Raw genomic sequence first — 21,369 nt, forward strand, 5'->3', positions numbered from 1 at the left:
ATGATTATTGTGATTTAATAATTTAAGTTAACAAACGTATTTACAATTTTGCGCGCTGTTTATTTAGCGCCTTTGCACAAGGACAAATATGTCCTAAGAGATGAAGTAGTTTAAAAAAAAATGGTTGTATATTTTTTAATAAAATAATAAAATAATAATAAAAACCCTTAACCATAAAAATTATATACTCTCCGCGATACGTCATATTTCTGCAACAATGTTGCCATCTTCAGCGCTCACGACAGACTGTAAATTTAACTTAATATAATGACAATATGAATATATATCCGATTAAAATTAAAATTTAATGTAAATATATTAAAATATAAATTTAAAAACCTAAAACATATAGTAAATTAATAAATTTAAATACCTGCTTAAAAAAAATTCAATTTTTCGGCGTGAATTTTGCTTTGCAAATATATTAATAATATCATCATAGTTGATTTCTGTGGTAATTTCAGATTCAATTGAAAGAATTGATAAAGTTTTCATACAGACTTCGTTCAATTTCGATCTTAAGTATGATTTAGCTCTCTTTAGCGCAGGAAATGGCCTTAAAGTTGAACAATTCGAGGTCGGTCGATGGATCTTTAATGTTATGTCAACGTTTGGAAAAAGTTCATGTAGTTTCTCAGTCCTGATCATTTTACAAGTATCAATTATAGTTTTAGGCAATTTATTTACAGATAAATTCGTTAAGTAACTTATGAGTTATGAATTGTATACATTCATTAGCAAATAAAAAATAGAAAGATCATTTGTAAAAATGTTTTGTAGTATTTCTGCTTTTCTGTAAACTTTCTGATGGTGATAGATTAATAATTTGAAACAAGAATTAAAATTTTTTATTAGATATCCGTCATAGTTGATAGTATAATTTTTTTCTTTTTAGTTCTAAATGTAGTCTGTCAATAATAGTATAGTAACTACTACCTACCTATTAATCCTAAACGAACCTCGGATTTCAAAATGTGTTTCTTCCTCTCGTTTTTCATCCATCAATTTTCTTTTTCTTTTACGTTTTTTTTTTATATGTTTTGTGCTGATTTTTTAATTGCTTTCTCTTCATAGATATCAAACATACTTCTTAAATCTAACACATATCGCATGAATGATTCGTATGAATCAACAATCGTTTCCAATTAGATTTCAGCTGACTGAATTTTTTTACTAGTTATGTTGAATCGTTCTAGTTCATCGCCCCAAAATATTGCTATCATAGATGTTTCAAGACTGTCTATTTTACAATGTCTTAAAATGTTGACGACCGGGGCCAATACCCCCTACCCCCCCATCCCCTCCCAAACTAAATACGTCGCTGGGGGGGGGTGGTGTACTTCGAACGGAATTAGTTAATAGTTATTTGTAGAAAGTTCAACAACTTATACAACTTGTTTCCCGCCTAACACCGTAATCTATAATCATCATCATGTAGCTTAACGGGCCATGAAGGCCCAACGCTGCCATCATGAGATGGTTTCTTGACGGATTCGCTATCCAGGACGGGTCGTCAATCCGTCACCGGAATGTGTAATAGAAGATAAAAATACAGTGGATCAATTACAATTAACTATAAACCCACCGGTTCATACGTATAGATGTGAAATATAGTAATTATAAGGCGTCCAACAATTACAATGCTGAAGAGCTAAAACTAACTGTGTTTTATTAACTAACTAGTATACTAGTTACCGATATTAGTTTTCGAGTAAGAAAATGTTTTTTTATTGTTTTTCGGTTCTTAAATCGACTACTTGTAAAAAAAAAAAAATCTGCAGCTGGTCTGTGTTCCTAAAACTTTTAATCGACCCTATTCGGAAATTCATATACTGTGTACTTGAATAACAAAAACAATTATCGGTTAGATGTGTTTGATTTTTAAAAGTCTATGTTCCTATGACCTACATCGATTGTTCAACGGCTAAACCGAAACCACAACATAAGAAGTATACCTGCGATTTATTTGTTTAACTGCGAGTTATTTAATTTTATTAGTTTATTTGTTATTTATTACATTTTTTTGACATTTCATACACGGGTATGACGCAATTCTATGTATTAATTATGCTACAAAGGAAATAAAAAATAGTTTACAAAAGTCGTGCAATTTATCAAGTTGGGCGTTGTGAATTGAAATTATTCTTACCCGGAAAGCCAACAAGTAAGTCGGTTAACGATACTAAAAAAATATAATAAACCAACCAGATAGTCGTTGAGCACACAACAAATATCATGCGGTGTTGTTCGGTAGGCTGTTTGGTCGTCATTTTAATGGTCGCGTACACGTGGTCGAAAGTCTGGACAGCTCAAGATGAGAAAGATCTGTGCCGTTATTTCATGCACCAGCTCCTCGTCAAGTACGACCCGACCATAATATCGCCTGCGCTGGACAAACGAAACAATAGTGAACTAAAATCAACTATCGATTACTGCAATCAACCCGGCACCAAGAAGGCTAAAGTAGTGAAGCAGCCATCTGATATTTTGAAATGGATACCTGTTGTGCGTACGTACATTAACTGCAAACTGAGTGGCATTATTTTGAAACTGCTTTTATTGATTGAGCACTTCAGTCTCCGTTTATTTAAGACAAACAACAATGTTGAATCCCGAAGTCTGAAGGCGTTGGACGAGGTGAACTGGGAAGGTTGGAAAACACAGATCAGCCCCGAATTAATCAACTGGATCAAGCCATTGGAGTATATGTTGCTGATATTGCGCGATTTCGATGTGCGGGAAAAAATAGGCGATTTTGATAAAAATTCGTCGATAGAGCCACAATCTAATGGTTACAACACACTTTACGACAACAAGAACGTGCCGTACCTCATGGAAGCCCTCAAGACTTACTATTTGTTTCTGGACGACAACGTAAGGCCGCATTCACCCTTAATGTCAATCAGGGAGATTCCTAACGACAAAAGGTTAAACCGGGTGCGGTTGATCCATTTTTACGTGTGGGATCTTACGGAAAAGTATTCCAGAAAGCACTGCAACCTAAGCGTTAATTGGAAGTTTAGTTTCTTGGAAAGTTTGTTTGGGAAAAAAGAACCGCTTGTAGTAATAAAGGAAGCTATGGAAACCCACCTAAGAGAGTCATTGTTTTTAGTGGCGAGTTGGAAACATGACCACGGCTTGGATAGCAGCAAGACCTATTTCAATCAACTGGTGGCCGCCCCACGTTTTGGTAAATTAAATTCCGAGTGGGTGAAGAGCCTAAAAGTCCAGGCGCGGTGGAATGGTGCCAAAAAAAGCATAACGCAAATATACGAAGACGTGTATGTAGATTTTCGGCCTGCCAATCGCGTTCAGTTCGAATCGTTTGTGACGGAAATGATGCTGTCCGTTTTCTTCTACGAACTTTACGAATACATTCAAATATACGTGAACAGTGTTATGACAGTTCCTGAGAAGAACTTGTACTTTGGCATCGACGACGAAACCGATTATCACCTTTTGAGGCCCGTTCGGGGCTATATTGACGAAATGAATACATTGTTGAAACAACAAAGTTGGAACTCGCCTTCCAAGAACACGATTGAGTTGATAGCAAAGAACATCACGTCTGAAAATATAGCAGTACCTATCCAAGATACAATCGCAATGACGACGACTGTTGATGATCCAAAGAAAAAAAAAAAGTTACCGCCGGTAACGACTTTGAGTGTGATCGATTTACTTTTAGCTATCGAAGTGTTGTTTACCAACTATAAATCTATGGGCATTGTATTCCCTAAGCGAAAATTCAAAAAGTTTTCCAGCTCCCGTCATGCCCACGGTTATCTCAACAATCATAACAAAAAACAAATACAATCGTACATCGACAACCTAAAAATATACATCGTCTAGTATTTACAATATGTTCAAACACTACATTAATATTATAGTAAAAATATTTATTTCATTACCATATGAAAATAATTTTATCTACTGTTTTTCATTTATTTAAACATATCTCTAATTATTACATTACTGTTTTTATGATATATGTATAATATTTGTAGTTTCATGGCTACTTTATTTTAAATTTTAGAACTTTTATGTTTACTTGCATATGATAACTAAAAATAATCTTCACACATCGAAAATAAATAAAATTATAATTATACCGATACGTTTTTGTGTACATAATCAATGAGAGGAGAAATAATCTGTTTGCTACTTTAGTATTTAATGCAATAATATACTGTAGAGTAATAGTCAACCCCACTTCCCCAGGTTTTGGAATTTGTAAGTTAGCGTTAAACAGTTAAAACCATCGTCTATTAAAGCATGTACACACAAAATTTTAAATGTAAAAACAGGGATTCCAATCATTAATATATTTAACAAACATTTTAAATACATACAACTGTGTGAAAAAGTATCCCATAAAAACGCAACAATTGACATTTAGTTTGAATATTTTTAACGTTATTTCAAGATAAGATATAAAATTTAATTAAAAAGCAAAACAAACATATTATGAAATTATTACTATATTTTAATAATAAGACGTATAATTGCTAATAGGTAGGATGTAGGTATACAATTTTGTTTTTTAGAACATAGTTTAAAAAATGACAACAAGTCTAAAAATTAAAGAGCCTACCAGTTTTAAAATATAAAAAATAATGCATCTACAACATTATATTAAAACTATTATTATGGAAATAATAAATTTGTACTTAAATAATTGTTGATACATTTTTTTTTTATATACATTTAGTATATATTACTAAATTTAATTGCAATTTATATTTAAGGATAGTATATTACAAAATTAATAGAAATTACAGTAGTACAATAAGCAACTTTTACTTTGAAGTCTATTGAAATGAATAATATTTATACACAAAAAAAATGTTTAATTGGCTTCTTTATTCTTTTGCTAATAAATAATAATATATTAATAAAAAAAATTAGCAAATTGTCAGTATCGTTAATAAGTCATTGTTTTAAATATCAGTTTTGCAATATAATTTTTAAGCTACAAAATCTAAAGGTCTGTTAAATCCTCCTTTACGGTTCATGTACTGACGATATTTACGTTTAAGTATAACATGAACATCACCAATATTATTTCCTTCAACTTCCTTACCATGTGTAGAGTCAAAAGTACAAAAACCCATCATTTTCATCATTTCTTGTTCTTCAACAGTTTTACCACGAAGATCTTCTTCTGTGACTTTAGGAGCAGATGGTTGGACAGGCCGAACTAATTTTTTATCTTTCTTAGGAGATCTAGACCTAGATCTTCGTAAATCCCGATTTCTGGAACGACGTCTATCCCTCGAAGGACGTCTAATAGGTGATCTAGATCGTTGACGGGAACGACTTCTCTTTCGAACATCACGTCTAGAACGTGGAGAAACACTACGAGAACGCCCTCGACGTGATCGTGACAAACTTCTTGACGAACGGGCCTCACGCCTTGTTCTAGGTGAAGCACTACGAGAACGACCTCTACGAGTTTTAGTAACACTGTGAGAACGATCTCGGTTTCTATCTTTAGAACGATCACGTCCTTTATCCTTGTAACGGTCTCGTTCCCTCATAGTTATTCTAGAATTATAGCCAAATAATATTATGACGTTTTGAACTTGTTTATATATTTACAATAACAAATTAAACGAAGCCTGTATATACTTACCAATATGTAATACAAGTGGTTAAAGACTACGTCAGATTTTTTAAAACAATTTCTTTTGTACTGGACACTGGTTTTATGAAATAGATTAGATTTCAATGTGTTATCATTTTTTAATATAAATTAATAACATGGAATAACCAGAAGAGAAACCTAGGCCGGGACTGATAAGTGCCCGACATTTTTTTTAGCGGATTACGTACAATTATTATTATTGTGCTTTTTCTAGATTTAACAATTATTATAGGCTGGCTCCCTTCAGCAAAATCGCAGTCGGCCTTTTTCGGTGGTCTCCTTATAATTTTTTTTAAACTTTCCTTTCTGGTTATTTTGTGTTTATAATATTACTTATTGATAACTTAGCTGAGTTTGTTTGATTAGAAGATAAGGCCGTGTTATCTATAGATTATAGTACAATATTATGAACAAGGCAAGGTGGATTTATATTTAAACCCATCTTAGGACAAGGTTTATTGATTAACCCTAATAATCTAATTAGTTGTAAGCTGTATTATAGATACTAATACCAGTAAGCACATCCATAGGATATTAATTCCTTGGATTTTTCAAAACTTTTTATATTGTTCAAGTCGATTATCGATCACATTTCACGGTTTATAAATTTAGTTATAACTAGTATTATTATACTAATAAAATAGTTTGTTTTAAACTATGAACCGTGGACCTGATGTAAATAATATATTCAATCTACATTGTCATCTATAGGATAGATCTGAAAACTGAAAAGCCTATAAAGTCATTAATTATTATAATATAGGCTCTCTAAATAGATATAATTAGCAATATTGAATATGAGCTACATTTATATTATTATTATTATTTATTAAATATAATAAATAGTTTAAAAAAACAATGATATTATAACTATAATAATAATAATAAAAGAATTTTAACTCGCTTGTTGTTAAAATGTTATATTTATGCGTATATATATATATATATAAATATTTAATATTAGCAATGATTATGTAACATTGCATTATCAATAATATTAGTATGATAAATTAAAATAAGTTTAATTTAGCATGATTTATAAACAAATTTAACAATACTTCACAGATTTATATAACTAACATTTCTAACATTATTTATGTTCACTAATCACAGCAACATTTCTGGTCTTTTTTACCGCCTTTCTTTTTAGATTCTTTCCATTTTTTGTATGTTTCATCATCTAATTCAGCATATGGAATATTTTCATAAGTATGTCTATCAGGATCTATCTTCAATTCTAAAAACAAAAATGTAAAATGTACTTAAGTTGTTCTCGTAATGAAAAATGTTTTCAATTAAGCCATTGACACGAACAAAGATTTTGGGGGCTTGGGATTCTAAAAACCTTAAAACTTAAAATTAGTGCTACATTTATTTTTATATCAACAAATCTCTCACTCAAAAATAAATGTAGGTATTTTGAAAAGCACTAATTTTAAGTTTTAAGGTTTTTACCTTACCCCTTACCCAAATCTTTGACAATGGCCATCAATATATTATACAACACTAATGTCTAATACATAGCAATACTAGTAAAACCCTACTATAATTAGGAAACATACTAAATTTATTTTCAGCAATACGCTCAGCCTGGACTACTTGCGTTAATAACTCATTTTCAACATCTAAGGCAAACTTGATTAGCTGCAAAATTCAAGTTAAACATTATTTAAATTGTTATATATTTTTATCAAACTATACAATCATTTTAGGTAATCCTTTCAAGTAAATTAATCCATTATGGTGCTTCTTACATTTTATTTGCACTGTTGTTGCATTATGTATGCTACTGTCTAACCCTTCCCCACCATCCCCAACATACACACACAAACAAAACCAACTATTTTGTTCTAAAATATTCAACATATTTAATAATAATTAATAACTAATCAATAAGTAATTAACTATTGTTAAAATGTTGCAGCATTATCATACCAACACTGGTAGTCATTAAACTTGCGTTTGTATACTTACGGTAAATACTATAATATATAGTAGAACATGTTAACTGTTTATAATAATTAATAAATAATAGATTTTTTAAATTTATAAAAATCATACTATTTATTTTTAAATAGTACAATATACTTACATTTTGTACAGTGATTGGATCTGAGACTGATTTATTTTTTTTGAACTCTTCATTAATTTGAACTTTTGCAGCTATAAAATGAAGTATTATGTTAAAAATGATAATTAAACAGTAATAGTAATACTGGACCAACCATTAGACATATGATTATCATCTTTAAAGCACTTTGATCTTGCTCTATGAACTAATTTAAAAGTATTAAGCACCTATAATTAAGAAATGTTATTAAGTTATTTTCATAATGTTCAAAAACTATAAAGTTTAGAACTCAAAGTAAAGAATTTAACCAAAATACTGTATGAACTGACTTGTCTTTTAGTTCCATTGTATGCCATAATTATACAGTATGTAAGCTTAAAATAATTTGTTAGACACAATTTTTACAGCCTGTACGTTTAACTATAATTTTCGATGTTGAAATGTTTTGAAATTTGAAGACAAATTTTTTTTTACAGCGAGAGTCAAGAGATAAAATAAGTGATAACATATCAATTTTTAATTTACATAAGAAGCATAGAATATTATCAAATAATAAATATATCTATTCCACAATCCACAATAGAAGTATTAAGAGCATAATTGATAAGAAGCAAATAGCAATACTTAACCAAAGAATACATTAAATTCAATTTATTCTGAGCTTGAATTACGATTTACGAAGTTTTCAATATGCATTTGAGTCATACACTTTATACTTTTACAGTTTATACTTAATAATAATGTGGCGGAATACTTATTACACATGTGCAGTAGCTGAGAGACATTAGGTTTAAATCATTTATCGACATTATTTTATAGACTGTATTATCCATTAGTCGGATTATTTGTTGAAAATGGCACTTTACTGCGAAAATCAACAAAAAGAACTACCGATTATAAGTAATGTTTATTCTGTTTTTAACTCTACACAAACCAGTAATGTACAATCCAGAAATGTATCAAATCTTTGCCCGATTTCAAATATACGTACTGAGAATAAAACGTCGGAACCAAAAAGGAAATTATTCCAAATTCCTAACCATATATTATTGACAGAGAGTAATTATTTTAAAGATTTTTATATCTAGTTTGTAATTTTTAATATGAGCATTGGTATTTAAGTAATATTTTTATTCTAGATAATGGAAATGTTAAGTACAACTGTACAATATGTAAAACGGTTTTTAAATCGAAAAAAAATTGTTTTTACCATCTAACTTGCAATGGCACAGGAGTAAAAAAATCACTTATTTGTCCTCAGTGTAATAAGGTTTTTAAAATTCAATCGCACCTCGATTATCATGTTTTAACACACTCAGGTAATTGGATATATATTGGAGATATATTAGAAACCTATCATTCGACATTTAATCAAGTAGCTTGAAATTGTAATAATATTTTAATTTTTTTTTTGTTGTTGCAGGTATAAGGCCTTATAAATGTACTAACTGTGATAAATGTTTTTTTACAAAATCTAAGATGATTGAACACCAAGTTGTACATTCAGGTAAATATTATTTTAGTATAAATAATTAGAATATAATTTTTAATAACATAACATTAGTATTACATGTTCCAGGTGTTTTTTTTAACACCCTGCACTAGTTTTCTTTTAAAACTATTACAGCTGTGTAGTCTTTTTTTTTCAAAAACAGTTATTTGTTTTATTTTACATTATTATAAAATTACTAAATATTTAAATTTTTAGTATTTTCCAGAACCCTCGTCTACTTTTAAATGGTAATGTTTGTATTTAATTAACTTAATAAATTAAGAATGAATTGCTGAATTTGTGGACTGGTTTATAACTAGTTATGAATATTACTTTTAAAGTTACTAAAGTTTAAAATTCAGGACTAACTAAATATTATATAATAAAGGCTAAACAAATATATACGTTATCATTTAAGTTTAAAAGTAGTGACAGAGGTCTAAAAATTACTAAAAAGTTCCAATGTTTGGTTATTTTATGTTTAATGTAAATTAACATAACACAAAGATGTTTTTAAAAAGAAAAACTACAATTATTTAAAGTAAAAACTAGTTGATGATATTTTTCAAAATCACCTAGTATTACATACAGTTAACATTTGATTAATATGTTGTTTTAGTACGCTCCCATTTTTGTGCATTATGTAGTAAAGGATTTAAAAGAAAACGATCTCTAGAAGTTCATATGGAATCCCATGTTATAGAGAAACCGTTCCAGTGTACAACATGTTTAAGATTTTTTAAAAATAAACAATGCTTAAAAAAACATCACATAAGAAAACATTCTGGTAACTGATATTTTTAAATACAATTTTTTTTTCGTTTAGATACCTTATTTAACATTATTTATGCAAGATTTTAAGGAAAAATTACTAATAATATTCACTAGAATTTATATTTTATTTACTTCAAACACACATTTGACACACTTTGTCAGTATTAATTTTTTTTAATTCATCCTTTAAGTCATAGTTTCTTCCTTTTTTTCTTGATAATTTTCATGGAAATTACCTCTTTTCTAGAAAAATTATCCCTTAAAAAAGTTAAAAACATATAAGAATTCATTTTTACATAAAAGCAAAAATCTTATAAAATTAGGTAATTTGTTTTATTCAATAACACATACTTTCATTACTGTCAATTTAAGAACAAAAAAAAACAAATTTTATTTTATTCTATTGTTATTTTTATTACAAATTTTTTTTATAAATATGAAATTTTATTAAGTTCAATATTTTTAAAAAGCAAAACACTTAATTTTAATTACATTTTTTAATGTGGGTTAAGTAGTATATTTTTTTGTAACATGATGTCTCTATTTTCCAGGGACAAAAGCTTATTCTTGTGATGTTTGCAACCGCAAATTTAGTTTAAAGGATGCTCTTGTATCACATGAAAAAACACACACCTGTTCAACTCAATTTGCTTGTTATTTATGCAATCAGCGCTTTAGAGAAAAACGATATCTACAAAGACATCTTAGCACACACAATAGTAATATATTATAAAAATATATTTAACTCTTGATTACATATTTTAATATAGATTAAATGCCTATGTATTTGTTTTTAGAAAATAATGTGATGAACTGTCCAATGTGTATGAAAGAATTTACTCGCAAGGATAATTTAGATAGACATGTGCGAAATACACATTTGGAGTCTGAAAATGAATGTAATCCGGATTACACCATTCGAGCGTCGGTTATTAAAGTTGTGAATAAAATAGAATCATGTGCAGTTAAAGTTATTCAACATACATAATGTTTTTTTTGTGATTTTTGAATTTTGCAATGTTAAAAAAACAATTTAGTAATAGAAAATAATAAATTAGTCTATATCCAAATTATTGTTACCATTGTGGTATGTATCTATTTAGTTATAGTAATGAATATATTGATAGTTACATGCAAAAGGATCTAAGTGACATTTTACGTAGTTTTCAGAAGATGTAAAAAACGTTTTTGGCAATTCAAATTTTTTTTTCTAATAGCAATAACCTAATATTTTATATAAAGTAATAATAATAATAATGTATATATTATTAACCAATAAATCATTATTATGTCATTTTGATCCTATGTTTATTGTTTGTTAATTTAAAATTTATATTTGTATAATGTATGAAATAATAAGTTGTAAAAATATCATTTTTTTTTTTACTTTTATATGATTTTCATCTCATTTTTTTCTTTTTCTAGTCGTTTTTAATGAGAATCTAGTTTGAAACTTACACATTTAATGTAAAACTTGTTTAGCTTTCTGAAAAAAATATTGGAGAAACTAAAATTTTGAGCAACACAAAAAACCAACTTTTTATGTTATAAACTCAATTTAAATGACTTTCTGTAACTTGAAAAAAAATTAAATTTTTTTCAAAAATCTGAGTTTATTCACATTATAAGCTGATTTGTAATAATTTGTTTTTAACGACCGTAGATACTACAAAAAACCGAGGAAAAAGAATAGAAAATAAAAAAATTAAAATTACTTTATACGACCATGGTTAAAACGATTAAAAAAAAATTGAAAACATTCTTTTCATCGTAGCAGAGGAGGTCGATGTACATTTTTTTGGGAAATTCAATTAACTTACAAAAACGTATAGTAGTGTAGGGGTGACGTGGAAATGTATTTAAATATAATATATAATTATGAAATACGGTAGGATATGGTTTGCCCCGTAGGTATAGTCTGTACTGCAACATAATATACACCTACGCCATAGCGGTTTAAAACAATATCGTTACCACGGCTAACCAAAATCGATTTATCAAGATGTCAAAATTCTTATCAATAATAATAATGTTAATATTTATAACATTTGCTCTAGCGGTCGTTCTTTTTAATGTTTTTTACCAATTATTATTATGTATGAATATGTAATGCAATAATAAGTTGTTACATAGGTACAACATAATAATTTGCACTTCTTTGCAACTTCAAAGTTAATAACTATTACTGAAATGCTATATTAATACAATGCCTGAACAACAAGACAGTATTAACTTGCTGAATTAGAAAAATATATATCAATAATTATACTTTAATTAGGTATTCAATTTTTGTTGCTTATTTCTAGTCAAAATAGTATGCCACCAAAATTAAGTAACATTAAAAAGGCAAATATGAAACGCAAGGCTGTTAAAAATAAGTAAGTAAAGTAAAATAGTATGTTTCATGTTGATTCTACATTTCTACCAATGTTTTGTACAATACTATATAATTAAATTTTAGAACTAATGAGGAGATTGGAAGTACTGAAACCTGGTTAATGTCTTTTGATGCTCCATTTAAAATTATTTTGTCAGCAAGGTTTTTTGCTGCATTTCTAGTTCATATTACAGATTGTGATGAAACATTTAATTATTGGGAACCTGTGAGTATAACTCTAATATATTACTATGTTATTTAACATGTCATAAAAAAATGTTTTTATTTATTTTCATGTATGTAAACAAGGTAGGTAATTAACATTAAAATTTTTTTAGACACATTATTTTATGTTCAAAAGTGGATTCCAAACATGGGAATATTCCCCGACATATGCATTAAGATCTTATTTATACATACTCATGCATGCAGTTCCTGTATATTTATATCAATCAATTTTTAGTACAAGAAAATTAATGTTATTTTACATGGTTCGTTGTATGCTTGCTTTGATTTGTTCGTTTTGTGAAATTTATTTTTATAGGTAATTATAATTTTTTAAATTTAATAAATTTATGTAATGGATATTTACATATTACGATTATTTTCAGAGTCTTACACCAGAAGTTTGGTTCGTATCTTGCGAAATACTATTTGATTATTTCTGTGTTTAGCCCTGGAATGTTTATTGCATCTGCTGCATATTTACCTTCAAGTTTTTCTATGTATGTATTCAGTATACAAATGCTTTGAAATTAATGTTCTGGAAATTATTTTCTTTGTTGTTCCAGAATTAATGGCTTTAACTCCGGAAATCCTCGTTAGGATTTTTAATATTTTTTTTTGTTTAATTTTTCTCCGGCATATTAAAATAATTTTTTTATTTTCAATTATTATTATACTATAAATATTACAATTTATTATATTTAATCCATTTATTTTTAAATAATTAATATAATAGTATTAATTAAATAATTAATTCCAAAACCCATATAAAAAATATGTGTAAAATTATAGTACATGTAATGATATATTTTTTGTGTTTAGGTACATGACATTTTTATCTATTGGTGCTTGGTATAGTGACAATTTCGAGTTTGCTATTTTTACAACTGCCATTTCTACATTTCTGAGCTGGCCATTTTCTGGTCTTATTGGGTAATTTTTTTTAATTTAAATTACGACTTGGTATTTAAACTTTAATATTACTAATTTGTTAAAAATTATTACAAAACTAAGTATTTAAGCGTTACGTCTAATAGTTCAAAATGTTTAAAAAACAAATTAGAAAAGTAAAAAGTAACCATCCACAGAAAATTAACACATTGACTTTCTGTATAAACTAATTGAAATTAATGAAGTAAAATTATTTGTACTCTCGATTACATTTTCAATTTTACTCAAACAGTATTTTTTTGTAATCATATTGGAATTCTATCAACATACAAATTACAAAACAATATATTTTGAGCTTCGCTTTAAAGCTAAAATAATATATTTTATTTTATTTATAGTATTTAATATAATTTTTTAGGTTTCCATTGGCATGTGATATCGTTTTGAGGCAAAAAAAATATGGTTTATTTATTAAATGGTGCCTGATATCTTTAGCATCAATTTTGGTAAGAAAATTCAATAGTAGTTTTGTACATGGCTAATAATTCTTTAAACTTTTTTAGACTTACCAAATTGCTATAGACTCATATTTATATGGTAAAGTTGTAATAGCACCTTTTAACATCGTATTTTATAATATATTCACCAGTCATGGACCAGATATTTACGGCACTGAACATTGGAGTTTTTATATATATAATGGAATTTTGAATTTTAACGTTGCTTTTATACTTGTAATAATTGCCCCGTTTTTAGTAATATTGAATAAGGTATTTTTATTTTGTTAAAACACCAAAAAATTACTTTGGAATTAATGATTATTATTTTTTTTTGTGTAAAATAGATTCTTAGTATAACAGGATGCAGAGTTTTAAAACAATATAAGAATAATAAACAAATCAATAAATGGATTTTGTATTTATCCCCACTTTATTTATGGATGACAATATTTATAGTACAACCTCATAAGGTAAAGTATTATTTACTATAACATAAATATTTCTGCATATATCTTGAAATGGATAATTTTCATGACTTCAAACAATTAATTATTTTTCATAAAAAATGTTGAAATTTAAATAATAAATTATAAGTTAATTTTAATATTGTACAAAAATAAAAAATATTTCTTCAAATTATTTACATTTTAATATGTTTTATATTGTATTAAAAAGACAATTATTGTGCTCTAATTTTTTAGGAAGAACGATTTCTGTTTCCAGTTTACCCTTTAATATCACTTGCATCTGCGGTAATATTGCAATATACTATATCTTTACTGTTGCATGTATTTAACTTGTATGTGTTAAATTGCTCAAATGTGTTAGGCAAGTTGAAGATACTTGGCTATACATGTTTTTTTGTTTTCTTCATATTAACGGGATTGTCGAGAAGTGCTCTTTTGATAAAAGGTTTGTAATTATTAAAATATACCGATTTGATGTGCATTTCATTAAAAACTGTGACATTTACATTGTAAATAATCAGATAATGTGTTGCAATTTTATTAATAAGTTAATGTGATTTTTAGCATATCATGCGCCTCTTGATATATACAAAGAATTGAGCAATGAATCTTTAATATTACCTAAATCGGATGTAATTAATGTGTGTGTTGGTAAAGAATGGCATAGATACCCATCATCCTTTTTTCTGCCGGACTACAGGTAAAATCATATTTATATAGCTACTATAAAAACAATTTGAATAATAACTTTTTAAAATAACTCATATTTAGATGGAAGATGCATTTTATAAGATCAGAGTTTCGAGGACTTCTACCTGGTAGGTTTCACAATGATTCTATGTCGAAAGTCAAGGAGAATTACAACGATCAAAACAAAGAAGAACCCGATAAATATGTAATTGTTTTATACGTTATTATAGTGTATCTTTTATAAAAGATTTTGAGTGATCAATTGTCGATTGATTGTAATTTATAATTTTAAAATAAAAATTGTTTAATTTTTTAGAGTGATATCAGGTTATGCCACTTTATGATAGACTTGGATAACGATCAAAGTTCAGACTTAGAACCAAATTATTCTAAAGAATCGGAATGGATTATTGTGAAGTCATTACCTTTTTTGAACCATCAAAAGTAATAATAATAATAGTTGTTTGAGTATTTCTCAAGTGTTATTATTCCTCTTCCGTGTTTAGAATCATACTCATTTATAAATCTATTTCTTCAATAATTAGTTTTTTTAAGTTGCCTATGTTTTCATAATTATTTTTAAAAAAAATTGTAGGACACCACTTTTGTTCAGAGTGTTTTACATTCCATTTTTTTGGGAAGACAAAGCACATTTCTCATCGTACAATTTGTTAATGAGAAAATCAAAAGAAAATGCCAATTCTCAATCAACAAAAAGCTCACCAATATATTACGCGTTCTAGGTAATATAATTTTCATGTATATTTGTATAACTAATTTTAAAACTAGCTAAAAATTGTTAATATTATTTTTAGGCGTGACAAGATTTGTCCACATATTTGGTGCAAAACGGTCTGCACACAAACAATTTTATATGCAAATAGATGTCATCGTGCCATATTTGTCAACACTGTCAAACATTTCCAAATTGATCTTCAATGTTAGATTTCTCATACCTAGTCGTTTGGTTAAAGTAGATTTATGTTATTTATTATTTATATAAAGTATAATATACTATTATTATTACTTAAGTGATTTTACACACTGCCGTGAAAAGTTGTTCAAATAAATGTTTTTGGCAAACTCAAATTCTTCATATGTGTTTGATAGTTTTTGTAAGACTGATGATTAAAATAACCAGACATTGGAATCCTTTTAGTTTTGCTATTTAGAATTTACTTGCTCTTTAAGGTCTATACATTTTTGCCAAATCCATTTCCACTTTCCAGTAAGTACTATAATCCATAACCAGTTTAAAGTGGGCCTGGCTATAACTATGTCATTAGACATAAATAAGAAAACAGTCATTCTGCATACTGTGTCTATAATATGTCAGTAAGGTCTGTGTAGTTAAAACACTTTCAAAATGGAGTCCAATTTAGAATGAAATTAACTAATGAAATAGTATAATTCATAGTGACATACACAACTAAATAGGTAAAACATGCAGCCCTTTAGCCTTTTCTTATAAAATCTATGAATAATATATATACATAAAAATTATGATAAAAACGTATAAGCCTATTTGTCTATATTAGGTGACAAAAAATTATAATATGCTGTGCATCTTGTCCACGCGCAGGGCCAAGTAAAACGATAGTAATTATTTGTATTATGTGTGAGAGATGGGTCGCATAATGTAGGTTGGTCTTTGACCAAGAAAGTGAAACATAACGTAGATACACGTGATACGATACTTTTCATTTCACTGACCTTGAAAACGCTTACGTTCGTTTTGACTCTCTAATGCAATTACCGCTTGTAAGATTACAGTAATTTGAATAACAATAAAAATATTTTCAATTTCTCTGACAACGCGTAAACCAACCAGTTTTGTACCTATTAAAAACGATTTAAGGCTCTACCTCAGAATTGTCAGTTCTCCAATATATTATTTTCGGTTAGAGATAGATCCTCCAGAATACTTATTGTCATAAATATTAATAGCACTTGCTCAGAGAGTAGACAAGACTAATTATATAATTTATATTATACAAATTGGCGGTTATTCTTTTAAAATATTTGGAAACAATAATTCCAATAGACGCGAAAAACAAGATAAGATCACTGATGAACATTGCAAGTATTTCGAATGTTAGTGGTAGTTTTAAAGCGAGATTTTATTCAGTTCAGTTTACGTCGGTTTTATTCAGAACGTGTATATATATATATATATATATATAATTTTTGTTATCGTGAAATATTTAACACGGTAGTGTAATACGAATTCTGAGGGCTAATGTCAGAATTTTTTTTATTACAAACGGATATCCTTGTTTGCAACGTCCTAAATAATATAAGAATGTTTTTATATGACCTGTGTGAAAATCTACCGGCCTCTGTCGCTTGCCGGGCGGTCCTGAATTATTGTAATAATAATAATAATAATAATAATGAAGGGTAATATTGTTTGTAATTACACAAAGACAGTGTAACTGAATATGCCTGCGTAATGTATACAAAAGCCACGTGTGAAACAATCTGCAAAATTATGCATAATATATAATTATATATTATAGGTAGGTACCAATACATGTATGTAATAAACGCGTCGAGTTATCTCCTGTTGAGAGTTAAGTTTAAGGACGAACCGCCGCTGTTTCATAACCTCTTGCCGGCGACGTATACGGTATAATACATTATACATTATCTACATCATTAATAGACTAAGTACTAATTTTTTTAGCTAAAAAAAAAAAAAATGCTCGTTTATACTCCAGCCGGTTTGCGTGAACCTTCATTAGGTTAGGCTGAGTTTAATATATCCCTAGGCATTTACATAGTAGGTACATTCGTTAAATTTATTCATTTTTTTGTGTACTATTTTTATGTAGGTATTTGATTTTCATGAACTAAACCATAAAAATAATCCAATATAATCTATATAACATAAAAATTATATAGTATTTACTATTCAACCGCTGTACACATTAAAATAGTAACTTACCATTTACCAAGCACCATCGACACAAGTATGCGCATTATTATTATACAGATAGGTTGTGCGTGTACTTGTATCTATTTACATGTTTGTACGAGTATCAGTATTGTGTGTGTGTGTGTGCATTTTTCTTAATACATAATACTCGTAATAATCGTTATTATATATATATAAATGGTATTATGGTAACAGGAAAGAAAGACGAGAAGGGTGGAGGGAGGTGTCGAACGCGGGGAAAGTTTTGGCTTCTACACGTAAGCGCAATAAACGCGTTTTTTTATGTATCTTATACTACACACACACACACACAGTCATGCGCATTGCAGTGTACTGAGAAAGAAAGTATTAGTTAAAAAAAAAAAAAAAAAGGCCACATAAGACTTTTATAGCAATATTTATATTTTCACGATTCCGGTAAATTGTTTAAAATATACTAATATGAATACCTGCATATAACTCTAAACATGTTATTAACATTTATCAATGTAACTATTTTTTTTCCTAGATAAAATAAAAAAAACACTATCAATTATGGATACGGTGTGCGTAACTCAATTTCTCTCTCTAAAAAAAAAAAAAAAAAATCACATCAGTTATCGTAGCTGTGGCCTGTGCACATGTCATTGGTAAACTGTAGCGTCGGCCACTGAAGTTCAATAATAATTTATGTATAAATACCACCACTTCTTAGACTTCGGTATACTCTTTAAATAAATAAATAGACTTAGTTGTATTGCGAAAAAATCCCAAATTACCCATGTCGTCATATTAATTGATGTAAGCATGACATTTGTTACTAACGCAGGTAAAGCGCCTCTGGTGAATGACAATTCATAAAATCGATCAAGATAATTTTTAAGGTGAGATCGTCAGTCGTTCGTCTCGATCAGGTGCTTACTTTTGCATTTTTCACGTGTCCTTCTGCGGTGCGGCCTTCGGATTTGCTCCTCTTGCGATGGTAGTAGATAGGAAGAACAGAAATAGGCTCCAGACTATGTAATGTGTACATAAAAAATAATAACTGTTTTAATTTTACACCGGGTTAGGTTAGGTAATGGGTAAAGTAATAAGTAATGACCCGAAATGTTCGTGGCCGCCGACGGTCCATTTCTAGAAAAAAATGTTTAACAAAAAAAAAAAACACTATTTCACGCCTCACAGTATTTTTTTGTTGTACCTATACAAACATCACGAATCAAATAATACAAATGTAACCCAAGGTTTCTAGCGGTATATAAAAGAACAATAAAAAAATATTTAAAAAAAAAATGTGTCTGATAAAAAAATTAATTATTTAAACACTTATTTTAAATTACCGACCGGTTTTACGGTTATGCCATGTTTGTTGTTATTAAATTATTGTAATAAAGTTGAGTAATCTGTTTTTAAAGACTCCCGGGTGATCGACAGTGCCGTGCTGGGACACTGCCGCTGTAGTTTTTTGGTCGAGCAACAATTGTCTGTACTCGGTCTATGACATTATTGCGTTCATAATATATATATATATATATATGTATAGAGATATATACTCTTCCAGAGATATATTATGTGCTAATCGGTAGTTAAAATTAACTATATCTCAGCCATAACGTAGAAGTTTAATGGGAATAAAGAAAAAAACTTTTAAAAAAAGAAGACTCCGAAATTCTGGTCCACGTACAAGTAGTAGGCTACCTCTCACTTCTTTTGGATTTTAGACGACCTTCTATTCAAGTGTTATAATAATATGAAACAAGTAGTTAGGTACTTGGGCATAGGCATTAGACATTTGAATAAAGTATGATTGTCAACAGTGTCCAATATGGAGTGTCACGATGGAGTGACGATGTTGACAAATATTTGGATATCGAGTCTCTCGACCGAGACAAACAAAATATGTACAGTTAAATGGTAATTGCTGCATTTATTGTTATTATTATAGTACTTTTACAAACTTTCAAGTCCTAGACGATTACTCATCGCACTCGGTGTAGAGGCGGATCTACGTGTAGAAAAAAAAAATGTAATAACAATTATTATAGTGATGTAATCGGCTTACGAGATCAGTTCAGTTCAAGCGGTTACCCTCTTCTAGTATGGTCGCTGACTACCAAAATATTATGTTTTTTTCAACTACTATTTGTACACAGATTTGTCTGTAAATTTGTTTTTTTTTTCGAGAGGCAGTTTTTTACTAAAAATCCCTTACAAATGGTCAACCCGACACTGTATTATATTAGAACGTAAGCTACCTCCCCAAAGTCACTATCAAATAACAATTGTATGACTGAAGCAGAGATTAAAATGTAATGGTTTTAACTGTTTAATCAATCGGTTTTCGGTTCGTATTGTAAATAGTTAAAAGAAAAGTATTATTTACATTTTTTGAAATTATTCACAGGGAAAGAAATGATTTGTTTGAAAATGTTTTTATTATAACCACCAAGTTGCGTCGAAGCGTTTTTATATAAGAATTTTATAATTATTACTTTAATATATTTTGGTAAACAACTTCAAGCTCGATGACAACCCCGACCTGAATAGGCATAATATGGCTGTTGTGTTCTTAACGAGTTCCGGTGATATGATTTCTTTGTACACGAATAACAAAATAAACTGTACGGATCGTGTCGAGGTAATAATATTTTGGGAAATGTTACCCGCCAAGTCTAACCTGACCTAACCCGTTCGCTAGTTCAGAAAATGATTCCAAGTTTATTGTTTTTGAACAATAACAGTGGATAGTGTTTTCGCATCAAAGCATTTTTACCAAGGTTACGTTTATCATATAAACTAAAAATAAGCAGATCAATTTGCTTCTAATGTACCATATCTATTATTTATATGATATAAAGAATATACTAGATATGCATTATTTAAATTATTGAGACTAGACCCGTTAAAGGTATGATGGTTTTCCAATTTAATTTCACTGGTATGGACTAAAAATGATGTAATACCGTGTATTCATTACTATCTTATTTTTTGGTACAATTAAAAGCTTATCTGTTGTATATTGATTTTGAACGCGTTTTAAATTGGGTTGACTGACGCAAATTGATCTTTCAATTATGAGAATATCATATCATTTGCGAATATATGGGAATAGTTAACAATTGAATTGAACTTAGACGGGTTCTATATGTAAATATTTGTACAGGTGCCTTGTGCTGTTTTGAAAAACATCAGCTGCTATGTACTGTACCTGAACACGAAAAAAATACATAGTTGGACCAAGTAAAATAATTATGGTTTCTATTATGGGGACACCATACATTTTTAGTTGGACTAGTTGTTGTTCTAGTCATAACTTAA

The 21,369-nt window shown here is 28.6% G+C and overlaps 4 protein-coding genes across 4 annotated transcripts; 2 read left to right on the forward strand and 2 right to left on the reverse strand.

Annotated features, from left to right (window-relative positions):
• Positions 1 to 4,594: 4,594 nt before the first annotated feature.
• LOC126832734 (U4/U6.U5 small nuclear ribonucleoprotein 27 kDa protein-like) lies at positions 4,595 to 5,774 on the reverse strand. Its single transcript, XM_050563628.1, has 2 exons — positions 5,636 to 5,774; positions 4,595 to 5,547 (listed from the first exon to the last, which is right to left on the reverse strand). The coding sequence occupies exon 2, from the start codon at positions 5,538 to 5,540 to the stop codon at positions 4,968 to 4,970; it is 573 nt and encodes a 190-aa protein (XP_050419585.1). The 5' UTR covers positions 5,541 to 5,547; positions 5,636 to 5,774; the 3' UTR covers positions 4,595 to 4,967.
• Positions 5,775 to 6,652: 878 nt separating this feature from the next.
• On the reverse strand, positions 6,653 to 8,213 carry LOC126832758 (complex III assembly factor LYRM7). The gene is made up of 5 exons (XM_050563671.1): positions 8,048 to 8,213; positions 7,873 to 7,945; positions 7,740 to 7,810; positions 7,210 to 7,291; positions 6,653 to 6,884 (listed from the first exon to the last, which is right to left on the reverse strand). Exons 1-5 carry the CDS (start codon positions 8,072 to 8,074, stop codon positions 6,751 to 6,753), a joined length of 387 nt encoding a protein of 128 aa, XP_050419628.1. The 5' UTR covers positions 8,075 to 8,213; the 3' UTR covers positions 6,653 to 6,750.
• Positions 8,214 to 8,306: 93 nt separating this feature from the next.
• On the forward strand, positions 8,307 to 11,053 carry LOC126832757 (oocyte zinc finger protein XlCOF26-like). Its single transcript, XM_050563670.1, has 6 exons — positions 8,307 to 8,777; positions 8,858 to 9,037; positions 9,142 to 9,225; positions 9,830 to 9,997; positions 10,536 to 10,703; positions 10,782 to 11,053. The coding sequence occupies exons 1-6, from the start codon at positions 8,573 to 8,575 to the stop codon at positions 10,970 to 10,972; spliced, it is 996 nt and encodes a 331-aa protein (XP_050419627.1). The 5' UTR covers positions 8,307 to 8,572; the 3' UTR covers positions 10,973 to 11,053.
• Positions 11,054 to 12,026: 973 nt separating this feature from the next.
• On the forward strand, positions 12,027 to 16,210 carry LOC126832785 (alpha-1,2-mannosyltransferase ALG9). The gene is made up of 14 exons (XM_050563732.1): positions 12,027 to 12,362; positions 12,446 to 12,587; positions 12,700 to 12,905; positions 12,973 to 13,086; positions 13,409 to 13,519; positions 13,896 to 13,983; positions 14,041 to 14,247; positions 14,322 to 14,447; positions 14,679 to 14,889; positions 15,009 to 15,144; positions 15,216 to 15,339; positions 15,451 to 15,578; positions 15,730 to 15,877; positions 15,950 to 16,210. Exons 1-13 carry the CDS (start codon positions 12,301 to 12,303, stop codon positions 15,875 to 15,877), a joined length of 1,803 nt encoding a protein of 600 aa, XP_050419689.1. The 5' UTR covers positions 12,027 to 12,300; the 3' UTR covers positions 15,950 to 16,210.
• Positions 16,211 to 21,369: the final 5,159 nt, after the last annotated feature.

Source organism: Adelges cooleyi, unplaced genomic scaffold (assembly GCF_023614345.1).
Source record: "Adelges cooleyi isolate 19-005CV unplaced genomic scaffold, UGA_ACOO_1.1 ACOO_flye_CR_arks_rails_tigmint_CR_PRNA_167, whole genome shotgun sequence".
Lineage (NCBI taxonomy): Eukaryota > Metazoa > Arthropoda > Insecta > Hemiptera > Adelgidae > Adelges > Adelges cooleyi.